This window comes from Corvus cornix, chromosome 21 (genome assembly GCF_000738735.6).
Source record: "Corvus cornix cornix isolate S_Up_H32 chromosome 21, ASM73873v5, whole genome shotgun sequence".
Taxonomy (NCBI): domain Eukaryota; kingdom Metazoa; phylum Chordata; class Aves; order Passeriformes; family Corvidae; genus Corvus; species Corvus cornix.
Genome location: NC_046350.1, coordinates 5009225 through 5035883, shown reverse-complemented (window position 1 = coordinate 5035883; position 26659 = coordinate 5009225). Strand labels below are relative to the sequence as shown.

The 26659-nt window shown below is 49.6% G+C and overlaps 1 protein-coding gene across 5 annotated transcripts in view; it reads right to left on the bottom strand.

The window, feature by feature from the left end:
* Positions 1-26659, bottom strand: part of ACAP3 (ArfGAP with coiled-coil, ankyrin repeat and PH domains 3) — a 70954-nt gene that overhangs the window by 23677 nt on the left and 20618 nt on the right. For all 5 annotated transcript variants that reach the window (XM_039563928.1, XM_039563931.1, XM_039563930.1 and 2 more), the window contains exons 2-10: positions 15341-15398; positions 12342-12461; positions 11825-11878; positions 7926-7984; positions 6472-6655; positions 3990-4034; positions 3581-3676; positions 3092-3166; positions 2291-2302 (exon numbers count right to left, since the gene is read on the bottom strand). In XM_039563928.1, the coding sequence (XP_039419862.1) occupies positions 2291-2302; positions 3092-3166; positions 3581-3676; positions 3990-4034; positions 6472-6655; positions 7926-7984; positions 11825-11878; positions 12342-12461; positions 15341-15398 (703 nt within the window). The remainder of the gene's footprint in view (positions 1-2290; positions 2303-3091; positions 3167-3580; positions 3677-3989; positions 4035-6471; positions 6656-7925; positions 7985-11824; positions 11879-12341; positions 12462-15340; positions 15399-26659) is intronic.

The following is a 26659-nucleotide window of genomic DNA, read 5'->3' as shown; positions in this document are numbered from 1 at the left end:
CAAATCCCACTCACAAACCCTTTTGTTTCCCGGTATTCCCGATGCCAGAGGCTCTCCCTGCCAGCAGCTGATGCTCAGGGAGCTGGTCCCTGCCCCAGAGCTTTCCCAAATTTAGGGATAAACCCAGTGACAAAGCCGAGCTTGGCTTTGGGGTCACACCAGCAAAGCCCCACAGCCACAATCTTCATTCCCACATTAAAAAGAAGCCCTGAACTTCTTCCCCTGCAGGATTTTCCTTACCAGGAGATATTCCAGCCTGCCGAAAATCTTCATGCTGCCAGCTGGGAGGCTCTGCTGCTTTTCCTAGAGAGCAGGAGCAGCTCCGTGTCCTCTCCCTGTTCCTAGAGCAGCATCCCCGTGGGCTGCCAGCGAAGGAGGGATTTCTTTTGCAGCCCCTTCTCTTTTACTCCTCCTCTTCTTCCCTTTTGGGAAGCTCTGGCGCTGTCACCGAGCAAAGGACGCTTGGTGGCCCTTGGGGACCACCTGCTCCCCCCTTCCCGAGCCTCCTATTGAGAGGCAATCAGCTTAGAGCCGGGCTAATTACCATACAGCTGGCAGGGAGGGCAGGGAAAAGCGGGAGCAGAGCAGGATGCGCTCCCAGTGACCCGACAGAGCCAGGCTTTGTGCCTTGCCCGGATCCCTGGAGCAGAGCCACGCTTTGGGCAGCAATTCCTGCCCCAGGAATTGGCCCTGCAAGGGCCAGATGGGCCCTGGATTGTTCTCCACCAGCTGGGCTCAACGAGGCCCAGAGCTCTGCCCACACTCAGTTCCCAAACTGCTCCGCACTGGGAATGGCTACGAGGCTGGGAAGGAGATTTTTGAGAGCCCTGTGTCCTTAAAATGATGGAATTAAAGTTGGGAAAGCTCTCCAGGGTCATTAATTCCAGCGCGGCTGTGCTCACCACTAAACCACGTACCCAAGTCCCACATCCACACATTTGTGGGCACTCCAGGGATGGTGATTCCACCTGTTCCAATGCCAGAGCACCCTCTCAGTGAAGAATTTTTCCCTAATTCCCAATCCAACATCTCCCACTGCCCCCTCAGTTTTGGAGCAGTGGAAGGTTTCAGGAATATCGGGACCTGTGAGCAAGGCCTGCTTCAAACATTCCCATTTCTCTCCTCCTTTCCCACTGGGAAACATCCCCAGCTCTGTGTTTTCCACATTACCTACATTACAGCATCAAAAGGAAACAGATTTGGGATGAGTTTTTCTTCCCCACTGGATTTCTTTTAATTAAAACAACAATGAAACAAAATGCCACAGACCACTTCCCTCTGAACTTGGCTCTCAGAAAGCCAAGGACAATCCAATCCAAAATCACAGTTCCCCACCCCAAAACCACTTAAAAAAATACTATTTACCCCAAATTTCCTCCCTTAGCAGGCTGCTTGGGTAGACACTAGTGAGGAAATAAAGATATTTGTGCCACCACACTGATTAAGCACAACAATCTCCCAATCTTTCCACAGGCCAGAGGGTTTTGTGGGCTCAGCTTGAAGATTTCTATTTAAATCAGGGCTGCACAGGGCCCTGCTCCATCACAAAGGGAGCAGCAGCAGCACAGAGGGGCTGAAAAGCAGCTCAGGACAGTTCCAGGCAGGAAAATTTAAATCCTAACTTGCAGTGAGGATGTTCAGGTCCCTTCCAGGCTCTGAGGTTTTGTATCCTGATGGAGACTAATTGCTGCTTCTCCCTCTTGGAATCTTCACTCCCTGCTGCTCCAGGGAGAGGCTGAAGTGAAAAACCCACACTGGAGAGGTTTTCCAAGTCCCTTTGGATGAAGTCATCGCTCCCAGGGGAGCTGAGGGGTCACAAATGGATTCACCTCTCCCTCATGACTTCATCAACACTCCCAGGCCATTCCCAGGGAATGTCACTCCTCAGAGCTCAAATTTCCATTCCATGGATTATGGCATTTCTGAGGGAGGGCATTAGAGGCCACTTAGCTCCCTTCTGAGGGGGAATATTGATCCCTGTGAGTGCCTGCCAGATGTGGATCCAATCCCACCAAACCCAAGCTCCTCAAATCTCCAGGCACCAAAAAAGAATCAGCCAAGGGTTGTTGTCACTGCAGTGCTGAGCCCTGAGCCACAAGTGAGCATCACACAAAGAATTAAAACCTTATTTTAACTCCTTTCATGAGGGTGAAACCAAAGTAATTTAAAACTGGGCTTTAAAATGCCAACTCCAGATGCCAGGCCAAGGCTTCTTTGTGTTGCTTTCAGTAAATACCCATTTTTATGAGGAAAAAAATGCCAGAGGAAGGAAATCTGGGTGGGTACTCACCTGCAGGAGGGTCTGCAGGGCCAGGGCAGCAACCCAGGGAGAAGAGGAGGGAAAGAAAAATAAATTAGTCGATGTTTCTGCAACCTTCAGGTTGGGAATCGTTGCCAAGGGTGGAAAATCTGAGCCCAGGTTAATCAGAGATGCTTCCTCACTGAAGGCTCAGCTTAAAGATTTTAAATCAGGGTAGACACTAGTGAGGAAATAAAGATATTTGTGCCACCACAATGATTAAGCACAACAATCTCCCAATCTTTCCACAGGCCAGAGGGTTTTGTGGGCTCAGCTTGAAGATTTCTATTTAAATCAGGGCTGCACAGGGCCCTGCTCCATCACGAAGGGAGCAGCAGCAGCACAGAGGGGCTGAAAAGCAGCTCAGGACAGTTCCAGGCAGGAAAATTTAAATCCTAAATTGCAGTGAAGATGTTCAGCTCCGAGTTGTGAGAGAGGGTGGCAGGGAAGAGCTGTGCCCTTTCCCCAAAACCAGCTGTGCTCTGCAATGGTTTTCACAAACCACATCTCTGTCTCAGAGGCATTTCCAGAGTTTAAATCCTCCCACATCCTCAGCAGCAAAGAGGGCGGCAAAGTGAGAACAGAAAAAACCACCCAGGTGCTCAGGCCTGAGGGGTCCTGGAGTGTCACCATCCCTCCCACCCTCAGAAGAGTCAGAAAAATCCTAGATTTGAGCCAGCTGGAGCTCGCAGCAGCCACGAGGTGACATCCAGGTGGCATCCAGGCTGTGACAGCCTGGCCCCTGAGCAGATGGCAGCTGCCAGGGGCACCCAGAGGGGCACCAGGACTCACCCTCTGCTGGATCAGGGCGTGCTTGTGCTCCATCTCCCTCTTCTCCACAGCTGAGTCGATCACCAGCTGGTCCAGCTGAGGGCAGGGAGAGCAACAACAGGTGGAAAAGTTGGGAAGGAGTTTGAGGAGCTGCTCTGGGGTGACAGCAGCACTTTCCAAGATCCCAAATCCCCAAAAAGAGGGAAAAAGGAGGGGGAAAAAAGGAGGGGGAAAAAAAGGAGGGGGGAAAAAGGGAAAAGGGGAAAAAAAGAGAAAAGGGGCAAAAAAGAGGCCAAAAAGGGGCAAAAGAAGGCCAAAAAGGGGCAAAAGAAGGCCAAAAAGGGGCAAAAAGCTGTGTTTGGATGTGCACCCACTCATCCAGCACCCCCAGCACGACACTCCAAGCATTCCCTGGTGGCCAAATGTGCAGCTGGATGGAAAAGGGGGTGTCCCTCCTCCTTTTAGGATGAAGGGGTGCAAGCAGAGCCCACCCCATTCCTGTCCCCTCACCTCTGTGGCCAGTTTCTTCATGTAGGGGTCGAGCTCGTGGAGGAGGCTGTAGCCCTGCTGGAAGAAGGTGTACTGGGCGTGCATGAAGGACAACATCTGGGGAGGGAAACAACAGCGGGGTCAGGGAGAGGGTGAAAAACCCGAATTCATTATCCCCCACCAGAAAATAAAAGGGGTTCACACTTTCTTTTTTTCCTTTCCCAAAGCAATTTATCCCTCTTCTCCTTGCTGTGGGCACAAAGCAGGGAAAGCAGCGTCCTCCACCCTGAAAATCTCTTCCAGGGCTGGATTTACTCCCTGGGGAGCTGCTCCAGCTCCTCTTTTTGGCATTCCTGCACCCCCAGGGCAGTGCCAGGGCTCCAGGGCTGCCCTTTCCTGCAGCCACTGAGGGCACCCACAGGGCTCTTACCGCGTCCAGGATCTCAAATTTCTTCTTGGCTTGCAGCACGTTGATCTGTGGGGGGAAAAGCAAGACATTTTCAGCAGCAAATCCAGCCTGGAAGTCTCCCAAATTCACTGAGAAAGCCTCAGAAATCAATCACAAATTATTCCAAACCAATCCAAATAATTCCACACGGAAAGTGTCTGAAAGGTCAGTTCTGGTGAGTTGCAGGTGGGATAAAAAGGTGGAATAAATGCAGAACAGGTGGATTTTCTCACCTGGATGGGTTAAAATCACTGCTGGATCTGTGTCTGTACCCAAACCTTGCCCCAGTGAGGGAAATATTCAATATATCAATCACTGATTTCTTCCAGCAGGCCCCATATTTCAGATTTAAAAGAACAAAATAACTCCCCTCACTCACTAAAAAACTTGAATTAAAAACCAAAAGATACCTGGATAAATTCATGTCTTAAGACTTTAATTAAACACCAAAGGATACCTGGATAAATTCACATCTATACATTTCAAAACTGGTGGATTTAAGGCGACACCTCGCACTGGGCCAGCCTCCCCATGGATCAGCACAATGCAGGAATTCCCGGTTTTCAGTGGGAGAAATGCAGGGAGCATCCTACAGTGAGGCCTTGCATTCATGTCCAAAGCCAAAATGCAAAATACCAAATGATTTATCCTTCGAGGGGACAGCATTGCCCTTCTACCCCCAGAGCTTGGGACACCAGGGACAAGTCAGAATGTGTCACCAGCTGGCCTGAGTGGCAGCCAGAGGGGACAGCCAGGGATCAGCGCTGAGCTTCTCTGCTTAATCACTGCCTGAGAGCACAAAAAAACCTAGGGATGATTCCAAAAAATGACTGGAAAAAGCCCCAAACCCTGACCGTTCAGGGAGCAGTGAGTGAGTGCTGCTGCACTAGGAATTCAATAGAAATAAATAGAAATGAAATTCGAAATGAAATAGAAATGAAATTCGAAATTAAATAGAAACTGAATAGAAATTGAATTCGAAATTAAATAGAAATTGAATAGAAATTAAATAGAAATTGAACAGAAATTGAATTCGAAATGAAATAGGAATTGAATGGAAATTAAATTAGAAATTAAATAGAAGTTGAATAGAAATTAAATAGAAACTGAATAGAAACTAAATTCGAAATTAAGTAGAAATTGAATAGAAACTAAATTCGGAATTAAATAGAAATTGAATAGAAATTAAATTAAAAATTAAATAGGAATTGAATAGAAATTAAATTCGAAATTAAGTAGAAATTGAATAGAAACTAAATTTGAAATCAAATAGGAATTGAATAGAAATTAAATTCGAAATTAAATAGGAATTGAATAGAAATTAAATTCGAAATTAAGTAGAAATTGAATAGAAACTAAATTTGAAATCAAATAGGAATTGAATAGAAATTAAATTCGAAATTAAATAGGAATTGAATAGAAATTAAATTCGAAATTAAATAGAAATTGAATAGAAATTAAATTTGAAATTAAAGAGAAATTGAATAGAAATTAAATTTGAAATTAAATAGGAATTTAATAGAAATTAAATTAGAAATTAAATAGAAGTTGAATAGACATTAAATTTGAAATTAAACAGAAATTAAATTCAAAATTAAATAGGAATTGAATAGAAATTAAATTCGAAATTAAATAGAAATGGAATAGAAATTAAAGAGAAATTGAATAGAAATTTAATTCGAAATGAAATAGGAATTGAATGGAAATTAAATTAGAAATTAAACAGAAGTTGAATAGAAATTAAATTAGAAATTAAATAGAAACTGAATAGAAATTAAATTCGAAATTAAATAGAAACTGAATAGAAACTAAATTCGAAATTAAGTAGAAATTGAATAGAAACTAAATTCGGAATTAAATAGAAATTGAATAGAAATTAAATTCAAAATTAAATAGGAATTGAATAGAAATTAAATTCGAAATTAAGTAGAAATTGAATAGAAACTAAATTTGAAATCAAATAGGAATTGAATAGAAATTAAATTCAAAATTAAATAGGAATTGAATAGAAATTAAATTCGAAATTAAATAGAAATTGAATAGAAATTAAATTTGAAATTAAAGAGAAATTGAATAGAAATTAAATTCGAAATTAAATAGAAATTAAATTCGAAATTAAATAGGAATTGAGTAGAAATTAAATTCGAAATTAAATAGGAATTGAATAGAAATTAAATTACAAATTAAATAGAAACTGAATAGAAATTAAATTAGAAATTGTGTGAGGGACTAGAATTTCCCTGACTGAAATAAAGAGAATTTTCTCTTTCTTTCTCTTACTGAGGTAAAACAATGAAAACTTCCCCTCTCAGGTGCAGGGTGCTGCTAAAGCCAAGGCTGGGGCGTTGATCCCTGTGTGGGAGCTGCACTCTGAGCCCTCACAGCTCCGAATATTCCACGACCACAGCGTTTTAAAGAACAAAATCCCATCCTGAGCACTCCTGAGAGGGCAACATTTACCCACCTGCAGCACATAATCCAGGGCCAGGTGCCTGAAACATTTCCTGGTGATGCTCAGGGTGCCCGTGGCCTCCTCCACCTCGTGGGGCTTGTGCCGGGGCGCCTGGGCGTTCTTCACCAGCGAGATCTCCATGTCCTCGCGCACCTTGTCGAACTGCTTCTTGGTCTCCTTGAACTTCCTCACGTCCCTGGGGCCAGGGAGGGAGGAACGGGGAGAAATGGGGAGAAATGGGGGTTAGAAATGGGGAGAAATGGGGGGGAGAAATGGGGGGAGAAATGGGGGGAGAAATGAGGGGGAGAAATGAGGGGGAGAAATGAGGGGGGAGAAATGAGGGGGGAGAAATGAGGGGGGAGAAATGGGGAGAAATGAGAGTTAGAAATGGGGAGAAATGAGAGTTAGAAATGGGGAGAAATGGGAAGAAATGGGGAGAAATGAGAGTTAGAAATGGGGAGAAATGGGAAGAAATGGGGAGAAATGGGGAGGAATGGGGCGAAATGGGGAGGAATGGGGAGGAATGGGGAGGAATGAGGGTTAGAAATGGGGAGAAATGAGGGTTAGAAATGGGGGTTAGAAATGGGGAGAAATGAGGAGAAATGGGGAGAAATGGGGGTTAGAAATGGGGAGGAATGAGGGTTAGAAATGGGGAGAAATGAGGGTTAGAAATGGGGGTTAGAAATGGGGAGAAATGAGGAGAAATGGGGAGAAATGGGGGTTAGAAATGGGGGTTAGAAATGGGGAGAAATGGGGAGAAATGGGGGTTAGAAATGGGGGGAAATGAGGGTTAGAAATGAGGAGAAATGAGGAGAAATGGGGAGAAATGGGGAGAAATGGGGAGAAATGGGGAGAAATGAGGGTTAGAAATGGAGAGAAATGAGGGTTAGAAATGGGGGTTAGAAATGGGGGTTAGAAATGGGGGTTAGAAATGAGGGTTAGAAATGGGGGGAAATGGGGAGAAATGAAGGTTAGAAATGGGGGTTAGAAATGGGGAGAAATGAGGCTTAGAAATGGGGAGAAATGAGGGTTAGAAATGGGGGGAAATGGGGAGAAATGGGGGTTAGAAATGAGGGTTAGAAATGGGGAGAAATGAGGGTTAGAAATGGGGAGAAATGGGGAGAAATGAGGGTTAGAAAAATGAGAATGAAGCATCGAGAGGGGCAGTGAGGCTGTGGGCAGACCCCAGGTGCCAGTGGGATCCCAGCTCAGCCCATCGTGTCCAGCTGGAGAAACTCCAGATTAAATCAAATCTTTCTTCAGAGAGTTGGTAGGGAAGATATTTTTAATTTTTTTATTATTATTGGTTTGGTTTTATTATCAATTTTATTTTTTTTTGGTTTCTTTATTCTTTTTTTGGAGGATCAGCCCTGCAGGGAGGTTGTGGTTCTGCTCCCAGCACACCCAGGACACGTGGAATGGGAGCTCAGGAAGCTGAAGACCGAAGGGAAAAGACAAATACTCACTCTTTGACAAAATTGTGCAGCTGCTGCCGGACTGACCTCTGGGCCTGATCAAACAGGATCTGGAAGGAAGGAGAGGGGAAAAAATGTCAATTATTTTGCAACGTGGAAACATTGAGGAGTCAGAAAATTCATGAGCAGCTCTTGAGGAGCTTCCGTGTGAGGGACTCAGAAAACTCCAGGGCTTTGTGGTGTCCATCACTTGGTCATAATAAATCACGACTTTTCCCACAGCTGCAGCATTCCCAGGTGTAGAATTCCTGCAGAATTCCTGCAGAATTCACACCCGGGGCTCTGACCCTCACAGGGATGAGGTGCCACCATCACACCTCCACAAGCAGAGCGTTTGGAGGAGCTGCTCCCTTTACATCCCTGTTGCGAGGGCTCAATCCCGAGGCTCGAATTCCTCGTTTTGAGGCGTCATTCCCATCCCGAATTCCTCGTTTGGAAGCATCAATCCCATCCCGAATTCCTCATTTTGCCGGAGGAGGGCACTGGAGCCTCAGCGCTGCATCCAGGGAAGGAGGGAAGAGCCAAAAACACGCTGGGAGCTCGGTGAGGGGTCCAGTGCACGGTACAGAGGCCGAGTTCTTAAAAACCTCTTAAATTTTACTCTCTTTTGCCAAATAAATCCTTCCAAGCCCCTTCCTTTGCACCTATTTATTTGTATTTGGTTTTGTATTATAAAATAATATAAACGTATGAATAAATAAATGTAAACATATAAATCTAAATATATGAATAAATAAAAAATTATATTAAAATGTATTATAAAATTATAAATGAGCTTTATTTATATTTACATTTATTTATATTTACATTTGTATTTCTCCACCTCCTGCTCTGTCAATCCTCCTCTCCCTGCTCCTGTCAGAGCACCCGGAGCAGGGATTAGAGTGGTTCCTGAGGGAATTCCAGGTAAGGAACACACCTTTCCTGCCTGTGTTCCACACCCCCCTGTGACCCCATATCCCTTTAATTCCTTCATCCCTGATTTTGCCAGACAAAATCTCCAGGGGAACATTTCCAAGCGTGCCCTCCATGCAATTTTCAGCACAAATAAATCGAGTTTTAAGAGCTAAAGTTTCAAACATAAAACCCAACCCTCGGCTTTCCCTCCTTTCCCGGCCAGACTTGGAACAAATCCGTCGGTTTTCAGATTTTCCAGCCCAAAACCTCACCCCACCCTCCTTCCCTTTGCTGAGGTCCATGACTCAGCCACAGCTGTGCCTAAGGAGGGGCAGGATGGGAGAAGGGAATTCCCATCCTTCTCCCCCAACAGCATTAAAAACCTGGATCCTACATTCCCCTTTCCCAGGTTTCGGAGGCCACGGGATCAATCCAAACCTGGGCTTGTTAGGGGCAGGAATTTCAAGAAATGAAAGCAAGCTCAGGGCGTTATCCCTGGAATTTCGAGCCTAAAATCAGGATGGGAGACACTGGAGATCCAAAGGCTGGTGGGAAATCCATGCTGCTCATCCCGCCTGGAATCTGCCTGGAACCAGGACCTCCACCTGCAGAGGTCAGCATTGGATCGGCAGGAAATTCCTTCTGTCCCTGAACAGAACATCCCGGGAAGCCGAAGGTCCCAGGCTTTGGAAGGATATTTTTCCCCTGGATCAGCACGGTGGGATGTGACAGGAACTCATCCTCAGGGGCTCCAGGGCAGTGCCATTCCCAGTTCCCTACTCCAATCACAGCCAGCTGGAAAAATTCATTCCTGGACCTCTTCCTGCATCTCCATCACCCACCTGAGCTGCCTGACATTCCCTACAAAGCCATTCCCAGAAAAGCACAACCAGCCAAGGCCAGGAGCCCTGAAATCCTAAGGAGAAGCAGCCCAGGAAATCTTGGATCCCACCTTCCTGAGCACTCAGGAGTTCCCTGGGAGTGTGTGGCTGCTTTGGGAATGGCTCAGGCTGGATCCAAATCCAGCTGCTGGGGACATAGATCCCTCTGTGAGGTGGGAATGACAAAGCTGCCAGGAAAAGTTCAAAATGGAGGGAGGAAATGGGGCTAAAAGGACCCAAAAAAGGCAGAGGACACCGACTCCAGCTCCTGTCACCTGCCCTCTCAGGTGCCTTTGGTGTTTATTCCTCTCGGCGCATTGAAAGGAGAAAAAAAAGTGGGAATTCTCCAGAGCTCTGCATGTTTATTTCCACATTCCAGCAGCTCCAAGCTTGGATTTTGCTGAGTCTGAAGCAGGCCCCGTGCTCTGGCAACAAAATTGTAGAACAACTGATTTTTTTTTGGTGGGGGGGGGGGGGAGGATATTTTCCCTTTCTTTTTAACTGGTTCCAGTTGTACATACTGTCCTGGAAACATTCCTGGAGCGAAGCTCCGACATCCATTCCACAGCTGAGATCCTTGGATGAGCCAGACACACGCACAGACACACTCACACGCTCCGGAGACAGCAGCAGGCACTAAAAATAACTCCCTGAACCCCTGGAAAGGGCTGGGGATGCAGCTGAAGTCATTCCAAAGCCATTTCCTGGAGTAGGATTTGCTCTGCTGTGCTCTCCCAAGGCTGGGAAAGGCAGGATTTGGGAATATCCCCCCTGGGCGTGTGGTGGTGGCAGGGAGACACTGCTTGGGAGAGCCCCTGAGCCACAGTGGGGGACAGGGGAAGGGTCCCAGATCAGCTGGGAATTCCCAGCTCTGGGAAGGATCCTCCTGCTGAGGGAAAAACAATTCCCACGTCAGGGGAAGCTGCACTTGCAGATTTTTCGCATCCAGAGGCTCCTGGCTGGGGCTGCTTCCTCGGGGCTGGAAGGATATTTTTCCCCTGGATCAGCACGGTGGGATGTGACAGGAACTCATCCTCAGGGGCTCCAGGGCAGTGCCATTCCCAGTTCCCTACTCCAATCACAGCCAGCTGGAAAAATTCATTCCTGGACCTCTTCCTGCATCTCCATCACCCACCTGAGCTGCCTGACATTCTGGGCTGGGCTGCAGCTGGAATGGGATCCCTGGGATGAAGGGGGAGCTTCTCAGGGCTTCGGGTGCTCCTTGGAAGGAAGGTCTTACAGAAGAAAATCAGGATTTTCTCTGCTGCTGCCACTCATTTATTCACTCTCATTTATTCTCCTCACACCACCACAAAAATTTGCTGTTTGCTCCCAAATCCCCACAGCCCTGGCAGAGCTGCACGTGCATCCCCTGGCGCTTTTATCCTGGGAAAAAAGCCTTTCCACCTGCCTCATGAAATAATGAAAGGGACTTGGTGCAGCTTCTCCTCCAGCTGCAGTGGGTTTGTTGCATCCCAGAGCCTAATGGGCTCTGACAGGGCCCTCGTGGGCAGAAGTGGGTCAGGCAGAGCTGACACCCTGCAGCTCCTGCACTTTAAAGCACTTCTGCTTCAGGCTCTCACAGGCACAGACTTCAAATTGCAGCTTTGGAGCCACCCAGAGTGAGGCACCTTCCTTTCTCTAGGAGGTTTTGGGGTGGAGAAAGGCCAGATTTGAACTCCTGGGGCTGTGTTGATGAGTGAAGGAAGAGTTATTGTGTGGGAATTTCGCTGCTTTGATCTCAGGGCAGGATTAACAGGTCCTGCGTGTTAAAATCCTTCAGCACTCAAGATCCCTTGAGCAGCGCTGGACTCCCAGTTTGACCCCTCCACACCCTCACCCATGGCCTGATGCCACTAATTTGGATGCCAGGCTCCAGAATCTATCCCAAATCTGCCCCAAAATCTTCCTCAGGCCCCTCTGTGTCCTCACTACAAACCCCTCTGCTGCCCAAAAAGAAGAAGAAAAAATTCTGCAGTGCAGGACTTTGGTGAATCATCCTCTTCCTTTATGAAGGGGTTTTGTCACCCTTCCAGGAGCCCAAATGGCAAACACAGGGGACATCAGCAGTGCCACCAGCACCCAAGGGGACAGGAGGAAGCAGCCCCTTACCATGTGATAATTGATCATTTCCTGCAGGCTGTCCCCGAATTTCTCCAGGCACTCCTGCAAAAACAAAACCAAAAAAAAGGTGAAGTGGCAATGAAGAGAAGCAGCTGCCCCTCACTGCCAGGGGCTCAGGAGAGGCTCAGGAAGACTCTGAGGAGCCTCTGCTGCTTGGCAGGGGGGTTTTGGAGCCATTTGAACCTGTCCTTGCCAGTCCAGAGCCCAGATCCACGTGTGCCTGCGTGGGCTGGTTACCTCCCAAATCCTTGATGCTCACTGACCTAGATTCCCACAACCTTCCTCAAAGTCTGCATCTGCCTGCAAATCGTGCATCTCACCCTGACCTTCCAGCTTGGTGTTCTCAGGCAGCCTCTGCATCCCTCCAAGCGTAAAATCTCATTTTAAGTGGCTGCTTAAGCAGCAGAAGGGGCTTGGATTTGTGATCCATTGGATCCATTGCCAGCAGCAGGGATCTGAGCAGCCCCCAGCCCTCCCTGTGCCCCCTGCCCCACCCCAAACTCACCGAAATCATCTCATCCTTCTTGCACTGCTGCGACAGGTCCCGCACCCCGCTGACAAAGTGCTTGTTGGTGGTGATGTAGACCTTGCCAGCCTCGATCATGCCACTGCAGAGCTTCACCAGCTGCACGGGGACACAGGGACAGGCTCAGCACTGGGATTGAACCAGCCTGGGTTTGTCCCACATCAACCCCAGAGCTTTGGGGCAAACACCCTTCCCATTCCTGCTGTGCTGGGAACCTTCACCGGCAGGAGCAGGGATGCAAATCCCACCCCAGGGCATGTCCTGCTGTGCACATGCCACTTGTCACTTAGGGACAGCAGGCCCAGGCTCTCCCCTGAGGGCAGATGGATCCAGGAGCCCGTTTTTTCCAGGGGGTTTCTCCTGCTTGGTCCATCATGAAAGGAACCTGATCACACAGATGGGCCAGGGAGGATCCAGGATTGACTCCTTGGTGCTCAGAGAAAGGGAAAAACTGCCTAAAATCTCTTTGGGAGCATCAATCAGAGCCCAGCTGACTGTTGTACTGGTGTGTACTGGTGGAGACTGGTCCTGCTCTTACCTTGGAGTGACAGGAAGCCAGAATTCAGCTTTTCTATCCTGTTTTCCTTTACTCATCTGCTTAACCCACCCCAGCTGTGAGCAGACAGTGCCAATCTGAGCTCCCTCACAGCTTAAACCATCAGGATTGCAGATTAATGAAATATTTCCCACATTTCTGCAGCTCCAGGAATCTTTGCTGGGAGGAATTCCACCTCTGGAACTCGGTGCAGCCTTTCTGATGGACCTGGGAAGAGCCTTTTTATAGGGATGTCACCAGGGAAAAACGGGGTGGCTTCCCCCTCTGGAATTTGCTGCAGCACCAGGCACCCATCCCCAGACAGCCTTTATTAACTCTGGATAATTTAACAGCTGCAGGGAACATTCCCAGACTTCCACAGCAAACTGGGAGTGGAGCTTTAGCTTGGAATTCTTGGCCATTGGCCTCTCTCCTTTCAGACCAAGCTCCTTGTGAAACAACCTAAAGATAAACCCATAAACCAAAGGATATTTGCAACAGCAAGGGCTGCCCACGGAGAAAATATTTTTGGGGTTGGTTGGTTTTGTTTGCTTTACCTCATCCCTGTCCTGGGCTCCTGAATTAAGTGGAAAACCTGCTGCTGATAATGAAAAACAAAATTTTACATCCTCAAAACCCAGCAGCTTTTTAGGGATATTCGTTTTCCTAATGAAAAATGGGGTTTTTTTCCTGCCAACCAGCCTCACCTACAGGCTGGGAACGAGGAGCTCTCCGCTTTGGTTGGATGCCAAAGCCCTGTGTGCTGGTCTGGGGCTTGGGGTTTGTTCTGTTCCTGCAGCCCCGGGGCTTTGGGGTTTATTTTGGGGTCTGCTCTGTCTGCATTGCAGAACAAGCTCTGTAAAAGCACAGCTGAGCAGATCTGAGTGCATAAATAAAAATATCTGGGGTCACACGTGGCCCATCTGAACCTCCAAGCCTTCTCTCTCACACCCTCCCCTGCCCCTGCAATCCCAAGATCCCCTCCAAACCCCGGGAAGAAAAGCAAACAGCTGCAGTTCCTTCACATCTGGAGCCCAGACTGCACTCGGGATTTGGATGGAGCCTCTGGAAAGGAAATCCAGCCTCTCCTGCAACGTGGCAGCTTCCAGAGCACCTCTGCAAACAAAGCCCTGTGGCCAAGGCTGTGTCCCCAGGAGCTCAGGGCCAGCCAGCAAAATCCCAATCCCAAGGGAGCAGTGGAAATGGGATAAAATGTATCCATTGCCACTGTTTTACCCCCAGTTAAACAGGTGATAAAAGATAATAATTCATAAACCAAGGGCTCGGGGGCACAGGAAAAGGCAGAGTAAAGTCAGGCTTTGTCAGGCCAGTCCTGGCAGCTCTTTAGGACTAACATTCCCACCTGGAAAGGCTGCCCTGGGCATCTCACACAGGAGAGGAGCTGGGCCATCCCAGGCTGATTTATTAGGAATGGGAATGATTTATTAGGATTTATTAGGAATGGGAATGATTGAATCTGGTCCAAAGTTACCCTCAGAGGAATTAATCTGAGCTCCAGTGGTTCTCCAGCTGCAAATCCCAGCCCCACTGCCCTGGCCCCGGGATGACAGTGACTCCTGCACTTCCAGCTCCATCCTCCTGGCTCCAGGATTGTTCCTGGCACTCCAAATCCCCTCCCTGCAGGGCACTGTGCCACAATCAGAGCAGTTTTCACCCCCTGCTCTCTTTAGGGAACCCAAATCCCTCTGCAGCCTCCCCAGTGCCACCAGTGCAGACAAAGCACTCCCAGCAGCTTGATGAGTAAATAGGTTTTATAGGACACAGCCTTGCCTAGGGCTTGTGGCTTCCACACAGCTCATTTCTCCCTCAGACACGGGAGAATCTCAGATAAAAAGCCAGCAGCTCTTCTGGCTCCTCTCCTTCGTTTCTTTCTATTTTTGTTAAGAAACAACATCTCAGACGAGGAGGAGCGGGGGTGGAAAAGCCAACTTGCAGCACAAACTAAAAACTGGGTCTAAAGAATCACCAGCCTAACGCAAAATGGCCAGACTGGTCCCTCAGAGGGCATTTCCAGCGTCACATCCCAGAGAGTGGCTGAACAGCAGGGCCCTTGGGTCCCCGTGAGGACACCAAACACCTGCAATGGGGCTGCAGCTGCAATGGGGCCCTTGGGTCCCCGTGAGGACACCAAACACCTCCCACCCCACACAATGTCACGGGCAGGAGGGTGGAGAGGGGACAGCCAGCACTGGAAGAACTGCCCAGGGCAGTGAGAGCCCTCTGGGATGCAGGAGCAGGGCGAGGAGGTCAATATTCACCAGCAGGTCTGGCTGGTGCTCCTGTCCCAACTCAGAGGTGCCTGGGGACAAGCCTGGGGTGTTAAACATCGATTTATGGGCTCAGGTTTTAGGGGAGACCCTGCAGGGATGTTATTGCTGAGCAGGGACTCACCAGTCCCCCTCAGACCCCAAAGTGCCCTCACCTTGTCGAGCTTTGCCTCGATCTCCACCACATCTGTTTCCACCTCATCGATGGTTGCCCTGCAACGAAACAGCGACGAGGAATCATTAACTGGCAACAAGGAATCATTAATTAGCAGTGAGGAATCGTTAATTGATGGCTTGTGATGACTGGGGAAGAGGCCAGGAAGTGGTGAGCAAGGATCAGAGGGGCTGAGGGCTGCGTGGACAGGAGGAGGGGCCCGTCATTCCCACTTGGATGTTTCCTGCTGCTACAAAACCTCGGGGCTGAATCGCTCAGGGGAAGGCTCAGGAATGAATTCCAGGCATGGGGAAAGAGATGGAGATTATTCCATTATTCCATCTCCTGTCAGCACCACAGAGAAATTCAGGTGGGTTGGGAAGACACCCCCAGCAAACTCATTGAGTGGCTTCGTTCTGCTAATTACCAGCAGTGCTAATTGTCACAGGGATAACCGTTGCTCCATCCATTCCCATCAGGCACAAATTCCCTGTTCCAGCCTCACCAAACCCCGTTTCCAGGCTGTACCTCTGCCTGAAGAGGTGAATGATGACCTTTAAACCTCAGGAACCAGCACTCAAACAGAAACAGAGCAGCCCTTTGGCCACTGAACACCAAAAGGCTCCTCCACACATGTGGGGCTTTGCTTGGATAGGGAAAACTCTGCTCCAGGATTCTGGGATCTGCTTCCTTTCCACGCCACTGGACAGATGTGACAGTGAGGAGCTGTCAGAGCCCAGCTGCAAAGGTCACCGGGCCTCCCTCTCCCAGTGAAACATTAACATGACATCAGCCACTTGCAGGAGGCATTCCCAGACTCAGGAATGTGGTTCTGGAATGATTTTTGGGAGGCCAGAGTCCAGCAGAGTCCCTGCAAACCTGAGAGTGTTCCCTGGCAGAGCACTTGAACACGGATTTCTTTAACCACACACCTGGGAATGTGGTCAGCCTCTCACCACCCCCCTGCTCCAAGGATTTGAAATCCAAATTTGACTGCAGGGAGCTTCTTAGGTTTGTGGGATCAGGAATTAAAAGGTTGCTTCCTGAAATATTCCAGCCAGGGTTTGAAAAAATCCAGGGTGAGCATGTGCCAGCTGCAGGGACAGCAGGGGAGGGATGGGATTCGGAGGGACATGAACTGATCCTGCCCTCAGGAAAAGGACAGGACACCCCCAATCCAAGGGAACAGCAGAAGGAACCATCAGGATTTATGCTAACTCTGAGGCTCTGGGTGTCTTCACCCCAGGAATATTCTCCAGTGAAAAAGTGCTGGGTTGTCCCTTCTTTTTCCTCCAGCTGCCTCCAGAACCCCAGCAGAGCCCTGACCTCCCTCAGCCTCCCTGGAAAATGAAATCCAAGCTGGAGCCCAGTCGGCCCCGTGCCCAGGGCTTTGGCCACCATCGATCTGCCACCACCAGCCCTTGGAAAACACAGCCAAAAAAAGGGATTTTTTTTTTCCCTGGAATAACGCAGCGCTCCCTCTCCGCTGCCTCCCATATGGCCGCCCCACACAAAGGCAGCGTGACTGTGCCCGGGGCAAAGCTTTTGGAAAGAAAAGGAATCATTAAAGAGGCTCCTTTCAGGCTTTTTCCCCTCTCCCAGCTATTTTTGTTCCCCGGGTTCGGGACTCGTGTGCCTTCATGCATCGAGCTCTCGTTGCCAGATCCAATTTTTCCACTCGGTTTCCTCGTGCTGCTGATAGCTGGACACAAAAACCAGCTTGAAAAAGGAGAAGAGCTGGTTTTTCTGGGGATGCTTTTCTTTCCAGGGAAGCAGGAGCAGCCATTGTGGAAGCTGGCAGCAGATTTCCTGCCAGGAGGTGGAGAGAGCATCTATAATTTTCTCCCCATTTTTATCCCAGCCCGTGGATATATTTGGACTCCGTGGAGGAGGGAGACGTTTTTGGGGCTGGGATCTACTGAGGGGTGAACACGACGGGCTGTGGCTAAGAGGGCACGAAATTGAAGCTTTTTATTTGGGGTATGGGCTTGATGGGAAAGGTTCCAAAGGGTTTTAATCCAAGGGCAGAGATCCCAGGGATTTATTTGGCTGTAATGGAGTTCCAGGAAGCAAAGGGGGACATTTATCCATCCTTTTCAGGTACACTTTTATATCCAAAGGAAGTCCTTGGGGAGAGGAATTCTGAGGCTGAGGTGGGGCTGGGGTAGTGCAGCCATGCTTCCATTTGGGATAAACTGGAAAAGGACCCCGATACTCAATCCCAACTCCTCCCACACACCTGATCCTGCCGCCCAGGGATTTTTCTTTCTGCACCTCAGGACCTGATCAACACCTGATTTCCCACCCTTCAAGGGCATACCATGCCCAAATCCATCCCTGGGTTTTGGGGGTTGAAAAAATATCCTTTTCCTGCTCACTGATGCAATTCCAGAGCCCACTGATCCTGCTTTCCTTGAGGAATAACGATTTCAGTCCAAGTGCTCGCAAGCTGAAGGCTCTGCCAGCTCCATTCCCAAATTTAAATCCTCCCACCACTCCCCCAGCGTGTCAGAGATGAAAGGCAGAGCCTTCCCAGTTACACAAGCAGGCTGAGGACCTGGAATGACTCCTCAGGGATGAGTTAATGCCACCTCAGCACTGCCGAGCTGCTCCATCCAGGAGGAATCTGGGAATGGGAATCCACATCTGCTCCCCACCCATCCCATCCCATCCCATCCCATCCCATCCCACAGCATTTGTGCCTCCTGAGTAAAGCCCAGGCTCAGGAGCACTCGGGGATGCTCAGCACAGCCTCTCCCAGCTGCAGGAATCCAACTCTGCCAAGAATTGGATCTTTTCACCCCCCCCCAAAACAAAAGCTGGGCAGCCCCAGAGCAGCTGGAGCCATGTCCTGGCTGGGTGCCCTGCGTGTTTCCTGATGCTCTGCTCTTCCTGCTGAAGCTTTGCCAGGCCTTTTTCCGGCAGGAGGGGAGGGAAAACAATCCCTGGCCTCATCTAAAGCCCTTCTGAGTTTCCTTGCCCAGAGAAAGCAGCAATTCCCCACAGCCCAGAGGGCTCCACATTGTGCATTTTGCTTTATCCTTCAGAGAAGCCACTCAGAAATGGCAAAAATCCACCAAATGTGACGAAAATCTCACCAGAAGAGGTTTTTCTATCCCGTGGGGATTGGAATAATGAGCCCTAAGAGCAGAATTTGCCTCATGCCTCCTCTGACTTGCTCCCAGTTCCAGCCAGGCACCAGGATCCCAATCAGCTGCATCCCAAAAGCGATCCAGGCAAAGGATTCCTGGGAAACCGATCGAGCTGAGGCTGTGGCTGTGTGGGAGGCCCGAACTGGATTTTACAGGCTGTGCTTGGAGAGAAGGATGGACAAAACCAAAGGGAAAATGTCCCCCTGGGTGCAGGTCTGGGATAGCACAGCCACAAAATCTCTCTTTAGTTGGATTTTCATCACCTCTGACTCCTGTAACAGCATTAAAAAGAGCTGGGTGGTGGCTGGAGCCATGATCAGGCCTAACAAAGCTGGGATCAGCTGAGCCTTGATCCCTACTTTGATCAGCTCCCTTCCCAGGGAGACTGCAAGCACTCCCTGAGGAATCCACCTCTGGCAGGAGCCAGGGATCCTCCGGTAACCAAGGCCATGGATTCCATGGATAAATTCAGCATGAAATGATCTCCTTTCACCACAGCTGAGGCATGAAGCAATCAGCAGACATTGCCAGAGAGGCCTGGCTGCGTTTTCCTGCTTTTCCTCCAGGCTGGAATCGCGGCCGTGGTTTGCTTGGCATTTCTTTGTTCCCTGACACCAACACCCGCGTGAAGAGCAGCCGAAACCCAACCCCAAAACGGGGATTAAGAAGCAATAACGTGACCTAAAATTGCTCCGTTACCTCTGGCAACCAGCAGGAGATGGGAAACAAAAGCATTGAAAGTGTAATTCCCACTATTAAGTGCTCTCAAATCGGCCACTCACCCTCCCAGCTGTCAAAGCTGCCTTAATTAACCATTCCCTTCATTCTCCTTGGGAAGTGCTGTTGGTTTTCCTCACTTTTCTGGCAGGGAAATTTAGAAATAATACAGAGGCTGAGGGGTTTTGATGGTCAGGAAAACACAGGGGTTTTCTGCAGGTTAGAGCAGGTGAAATGTGCGCGGGGAGGGCTCGTTTGTGCCTAAAATGAGCATTTTTACAGAAAATTGTACAGGAAAAATATACAGAAAATTGTACAGAAAATTGTACAGAAAATTAAACACACATTTATACCCAAAACCTCTCTCAGTCGCCACCCGGAGCTGCAGCTCAACAGCACCTCAGAGCTTTTTCCTTCCCAAAGTTGCCCCCAAATGCAGCTCCAGCTCCTCGCAGCTCCAAGTGAGCTCATCCCACTGGGATCCCAGCCAGCTCCCAGGGCAGTCAATGGGAAGAAATCCCTCCAGCAGGAGCAGGAATGCTTCCGGAGAGCTTCCCTCCCTCTTCCTGCGCCAGTGCCAGCTCCGGCTGATTTGTGGCTCTCCCACGTGGGAGCCAACTACTACAGGGTGTTACCACTCCCCTACAAACTCCTGTGTTCCCATAAAAGCCTCTCCCAGCTGGAAAGGAGGGATGTTGGAGCTCCCCTGAGCTGTTCCCAGCTGCTCCCAGGATCCCAATCTCTCCCCTTTGGATGGATCATAAATCAGGAGCGCCGCACTCAAAGCTTTTGTACCTCGTGCTGTGCCCAGTCAACACCTGAGCGGGGAATTGCTAAAAATCCCTCCTTGCACCAGGAATTCAGAGGGGGATAAACCCCACTGGGTGAGCAGCAGCAGCAGGAATGACTGTCAGATCCAGGGAAACAGCAGATCCCTGTCTTGCAGTGACAGCTCCCCCCAGAAACATCTTGCATGGCCAGGGAAAGGCTCCTGCGTGAGCCTGATGTGGTTGGAAGGGAGCCCCTGGAATGCTCAGATCCCAGAAAATGTTATTTATCCCCCCCTAGAGCAGCTGGAGCCCTGCTGAACCCAAATCAGGCCACTCAGGGCCCTACAAGATGTGGCACTGCAGGGATGCTCAGGGTCTCCCTCGGTTAATTCCATGGGACAGAGTGATTTCCATGGCATTTCCAGAGGTCAGGATACAAGCCAGGAACTCCTGGATCCTGTTCCTGGTGGCCACAGCATCCCTGGGAGCTTTACCACCAACTCTGTGCCCCATTATTGCTGTTAAAGACTCAGGATTATTAATAAATAGCATAAGTAGCAGTGGCAAAATGCTCAGAGGTGGGACCTGTGGGTGTGCAAATATTACTACCATTATTATTACCACTATTATTATTATTATTATTATTATTATTATTATTTCTGACTGATTTCTATTTGAAACAGAGTGAAACCAACGTCTGCCTCGGTGAGACGAGCTCTGCCTGAAATAAAAAGGGGGGGTTTGGCACAAAACCAAAGCATTTCTCATCCAACTCCTTCTCCCAGAACCATCAGCAGCCTGACAAGGGCACTGACAGCTGCCAACTGCCCCAACTTTCTCCAGGAACTCAAATAAATGTTTTCCTTTAAGGAAAAGAGGATGAATTTTATGGATTTTAAGCTCCACCTCCCTATCTTTGTCTTCTGCCAGACGCTGGTTTTGGAGGTAAAATGAGGTAAATGCCACTCTTTGGATTTTTAGGTCGCTCTTTAGGTTTTTAGGTAGTTTTGAATAATTTATGAACCTCCCTAAATATCGATCTGAGGGCTCCTGTGCCCTCTGGTACCCACAGTTCTCCCTCCTTCCTTCCCAAGGATCAGCGCCCTTTGCATCCCTGTCCATGGGAGTATCACCATGGCAACGGCTCCACGGTGACGGTATCCATGGCAACCACACCCTCCCGGTGATTTCCATGGCTTTTTCCTCCTGGAAATGGCCGGGGAGTGGTCAGGGGATGAGTGCGGCCACAGGTGTGTGAGGGTGAGGAGTGGGGATTTGGGATAACATTGGAAATAGGAGTTTAAGGAGAAAAGGAGCTGGGAAATGACATCAAACAGCAGCTCAGCCTTCCCAGCTCACCTGGAAAAAGAGGATTTGGGAAGGGAATGAAGGGAAATCCTGGATCAGAACTCCCTCCATGAATCCCAGCCACTCCTGAATCCAAATCTCCCTGAAAACACGGATGGAGCCTTGTGTGTTTCACACACAGCTCATGGCTCAGGGGGGAACGAAGGCACAAAAACGGGGCTCAAATGGTTGAACTTCAAAAAGAAAAAAGTCCTCTCAGCCCTGGGCCCAGTTTTAAACTGGATTCCTGTCGGAAGAGTCAACCCAGAACTGGGCAAAGGGTTTTTTTCTGCTTCTCCCAAGCAGCCACACGTGGGCCAGGCACAGCCCTGTCCCCTCCTCCTCTAAATGCCACCAGCCACCATTTCCAAGCAATTCTAATCCCAGTTTCTAATCAAGCCAGGCTCCCCCATCACATTCCCAGCAATCCCAATCCTTAGCCCTTGCTCTTCCACAGCGCCACTCATCCTCTTCAGAACCTGGCTTGGAGTTTCAATGGCAAGATCAAGGCAAGCTGGATTGAAACTCATTTTGGTGGAAGAGCAGTGACACTTCAGTAATGCTGAAATTCTGTTCCAGAGCAGCAAATTCGAATTAAAGAATATCCGGAGTTGGAAGGAACCCACAAGGATCAAGTTCTCCAAGTGCAGGTGATAAAGAACACAGAGAATAGAAATTAGAAGTTTTCGGTTCCCCCCGAAGTTGCTGATGGAGCTTAAAGACTAATGAGCAAAAAAGATGAAATAATGTCCAAGTGGGCACAGGCTTCACTTCTCTCTTTGTGGATCAGTGGGAAATCCTGCCTTTCCCATCCTTGGGAGATGAGATCCCGGTCTGGAAATCAGGGAAAATGCCCCTCCACCATTCCCGAGCCTGCTGTTCCCTCCTCTCTCCCATCCTCGTCAAGCTCCTGAGCAGCTTCATTCGCTCCCTTCAGATTCCCGGGAAAGGCAGCCTTTCCCTTGTCCCCGTGTCGTTTATCCCCTTTTATCCCTGTCCCCAGCTCCCGTCTGGCTGCGCTGGGGGAGGGAATTCCCGCAGTCCCCGCTCGCACAAAGGAAAAGTCAATGTTTATCCGGTTCTTTGGGATGGAGATCACAGCCCGGCCCACCAGCCTGGGATAAACGCCTGGCAATGCCAAATTCCAAGGGTGGGGCTGGCCAGGGAGCTGTCTGGTGGCTCGGAGCGGAGTCTGGGCTGTGTCCTCACCTCTGGCATGACTCGGGCGAGTCATCACCACCAGCTCATCGCTGCCACTTCCACGTGCTGTGAACTGCCCTTAATGACAGCCGTGACACCCTCGCAGCGCTGCCGATGAAAGGCACCGCTCCCAACACTGCCAAGCATTTATTCACACCCCCTCCAGTGCTGACAAGGCAGCGGCACAAAGCTCCAGACAAACCCTGACCTACATTCGGAGGAGTTCTGCTGGAAGCTGCCACATGTGATGCTCCTGCCCGAGTCAGCAGCGTCCACCTCGGCAGGGAATGCACAGCTGGCCCTTTCCTGCTGCAAAGATTATTTTTTTCTCTTTTTTTCCCAGCCCCAGAGCAAAGATTTTTTTTTTTTTTCTCTCTGTTTTTTTCCAGCCCCAAAATTGAGGGCTCTGCTGCTGGAGAGCAAAGCGAGGTTTGGAACACCCCGTGACACTTCAGATTCCACCCAGGACAGGGCAGCGCTGCTTGGAAATCCTCTCTGAGGCACAGGCTGGGCACAGGGGTGGCACAGCCCGCTCTTGTGATGCCAGCAGGGAAAGGAATTCCCACAGAACAGCTTAACTTGTCAGAGGAGGAGGACAGAGCTCCTTCCTGAGCTCTTGGAGCAGGTTTATCTCCCTGTCCTCATCCCACCCTGCTGGAGTGCAGGGATGCTCACTCATGACTAATTATCTTGCTTAATCAGGTTAAGGAAAAAAGCCAATTTTGCTGGAAAACACAGATTTCCTCCCTGATTTCTGTCCCTGTGAGGAATTGGCTGCTGGAGCTGGAATCTCCCAGCGCTGCTCCTCTGCCTGCCTGGTCCCAAAGGGAGCATCCACGAGGCTCCTGCCCCAAACAGCTTTGGCAGGGATAAAATCTGGCCCAGGTGAGTGCCAGGATGGATCCCTGACAGCATCCACAGCACCAGGACACCTGGAGGAGGGAATCCTCCAGCAGAAAGTTTGCTCAGACCCTTGAGGTCTAACCTGGAGAGTTAAATTAATCAATAAATAAATGATCCCACAGTGAGAGCATTCCCAGAGCACTACTTCATGCTCTGGAAGCAAAAACCAGGGAGAAAACCTCCAAAGGTGGGTGGACATCCCAGTCACCACTGGAAAAAGGCTCAGGAAACAACCCTGGGGAATATGGAATTGAATATGGAAAGTTCTCCAGCAGGGGTTGTAAACCTTCCCCTCACTCCCAGCAAATTCCATGTGGGATCTGCCACGTCCCAGAAGCTTCCCCCAGCTCCATGAGCGGGAACCAGGGTGAAGAAACACCTTTGCCAAACCAGTTGCACTGGTACAGCCAGTGGAACAAACTGGATCCAGGGATATCCCCAGTATGGGATAAAATAAGGAGTTAATGTCAAATCCTGCTGCATTTAAACTCCCCCCCAGGTGCCTGGCTGTCCCAAGGCTGAGCTGGCAGACATGGATGGCTCTTCCTAAGCTGGGAATGGGGACAAATCCTGGTTTTTTGGCTCCACCTGCATTCCAGCAAAACTGGGATCCCACAAACTGGAACCCCACAAAAATTCCATTCACAAATCCAGTGTTTTCCTCATGGCCGAGATAAAACTGAGGGAAAGAATTCTCACCCCAAGCCGCAGCAGGTCAAGCTGCAGGTTGCTAAAGTTCCCTAAATAAATAAAAATCTGTTCACTGTGCTTTTATTCAAGCAAACAGAGAATAAAGCCAGGCACAAAAGTCAGGAGGAAGCATTTGGAGGGGGTATTTTGGAGGTGTGTCCATATGTGCTTGTCCATGGAGCTGTGACTGCAGCAGCCACTTCCAAACACGTGACAGATCTTAAAATAGGAAGCATAAAATCCCTTTTTTTAAAAAATTTGCCTGTGGCCTTTTCTCTGGAACCACGAAGTCTTTGATTTCTCCCATGTGATCACTCATTAGCAGAAGCTGCAACTTTAATTTAAAAAACCCCCAAATATCACAAATTAATGATCAGCCTGTCATTTGGGCAGCAAGGGAAAGCAGACAGGTTGGATTTTCTGGCATGAGCCACACATCCCCCACTGCTGCCACAAATACCAGCCTGAATTCTGAGCCAGAAGGGCAGGACAGCTGCAGAATCAGGGGAGAGAGGCTGTGGGTGGCTGAGGAATTGCAGAATTGACTGGTAAATGTCTGCATGTTAAACCCAGGCCTTAAATCACACCCCACGAGTGACAAATTAGGCCCTGCAGCTGGAGGCTGAGGCCTGGTCACTGATCTACATCAAATCAGAAGACATCAGTAGGGGTTAAACAGGATTTTAATTCGAAAACAAATCAGTTGGATGCAAAATAGGGCAGCCCTGCACCTTGCTGGTAACGGTGTGGTAAACTCAGGGCCTGTGACTCGCTGGAATTCCACAGGGAAGTTGTTTTGGGGGAAAAAACCACCATTGGCAGCAAATCTTTCTGAGAAACCCTTCTGCCTCCAACCAGAAAGAGCTGGAGTGAGGACGTTGTTTAGTCTGGGATGTTATTGCTGGGGAGAAAGCTTTGTTTTATTCCTAAATATTCGCCCTGCCCCACACGGAGCACACCCAGCTTGGCTGGGATGCAGGGCCTGCGTGCTTGGAACCTCCAGCTGGAATGCAGAGGGATCCCAGGGAGCCACGGGAGCAGGGAACAGTCAAAGGACACGCTGGCAAAACCAGGGGATGCTGCAAGGCAGGAGGGGGCTGAGAAAATGATGCAGGGAGGGAAGGGTGGGTTAGCAAAGAGAAGTGGGAGAAAGGAAGGGAAAAATGCTTTTTTTGCCTCTCCAGGGCAGAGTTCCCACTCATCCATGAAGCTGCTGATTTATTCCAGCTGGGAATGCAGCCCTCAGCTCCAGTTCTGCATCCTGGCAGCCAAAGAGAGCCGTGGCTTTGCTTCCTGTGCCACTTTGTGCTCCAGAAGCCCGGGCACCGCTTGTGCACCTGGGCTGGCTCTGCTCCCTCCTCATCCCCTTCCCATCCCCTGGAGAGCCAAAAGAGAGAGAAAAAGGGGGAACTGTGGTGGGAAATGGTGAGAAAGTCCCATTGAGAGAGGCAGAGCAGTGGCAGGTGTCCCTCTGGGGCCCTGGCAGGGCTGAACATCCCCTGGCTCCCGGCACAAATGCTCCCACACGCTCACACTCCGGCTCTTGTTCCCAGGAGCTGCGGGACAGGGAACCATCTCTGCTCTGGGGGCAGGGGCTCATCCTGCACTGATTGCTGCTTGTCCTCGGCCTCTGCCCGGCGACTTCGAGCTCATGGAGTGCCCGTGGCCCCGCACGTGGGGCAGGGACAGGCTGGGCACGGGGACAATGCCCTCCCTTGTGGCAGCCGCCACAGGAGCTGCATTGTGAGCCCCACACTGGGGCTGTGTTCCCTTGGCTGCGTCCCCACGATTCTCCAGCTCTGTGAGATTCCCAACCCTCTGCCAAGGCTGGGCCTTTTCATGCTGGCCTTGGCCTTCCCATTTCCCATTTCCCAGCACTGGCAGCCAGGGATGACATTCCCAGCTCTCTGTCACCCCACTCTGCTCACAGGACCCTCAAATTTCTCCTTTCTGAACCCCAGAAAGGGCCTGGATTGCACGAGGAATGTGGCATTGGTACTGCTCCCTGTGCCAGCCTTTTTTCCCCTGTGTTTTCCTGCTCTCTCTGCTGAGACATCAGGAAAAATCAACCTCCCCAGAGGTTCAGGGGCCTGCTCAGCCCCTTCCCTGAGTACAGGTAAAACAGGGACACCTGAAGAATGCTGATGGGATAAACATCATCCAATGATGATGAATTTCCATGTCTGGAAGCAGCAGGGACACTCAGGACTGTCCAGTCACGCTGGCATCACTCAGAAAATTCCCACTGGTCACTGCAAGACCTGACCCTGCTTTGCCAACATCTGCTGATGTCCAGTGTTCCTCTGTTTCCAGGTGGAAGGAATTCCTTTTTACCCCAGAAAGCAGCGATATCCAGAATTAAACTTTTTGGATCCACAGTGCATGGAAGAGGACAGTAAACATGACATTAAAAATCCCCAGCCCACTGGGAAATACTGGGAGATACTGGGAAGTGCTGCCCAGCAGATCCAAACCATCCCTGCATGATGCCTCAGACCCCCTGGCATTCAGGTGCACAGCTCCAAACCAAATTGCTGCCCT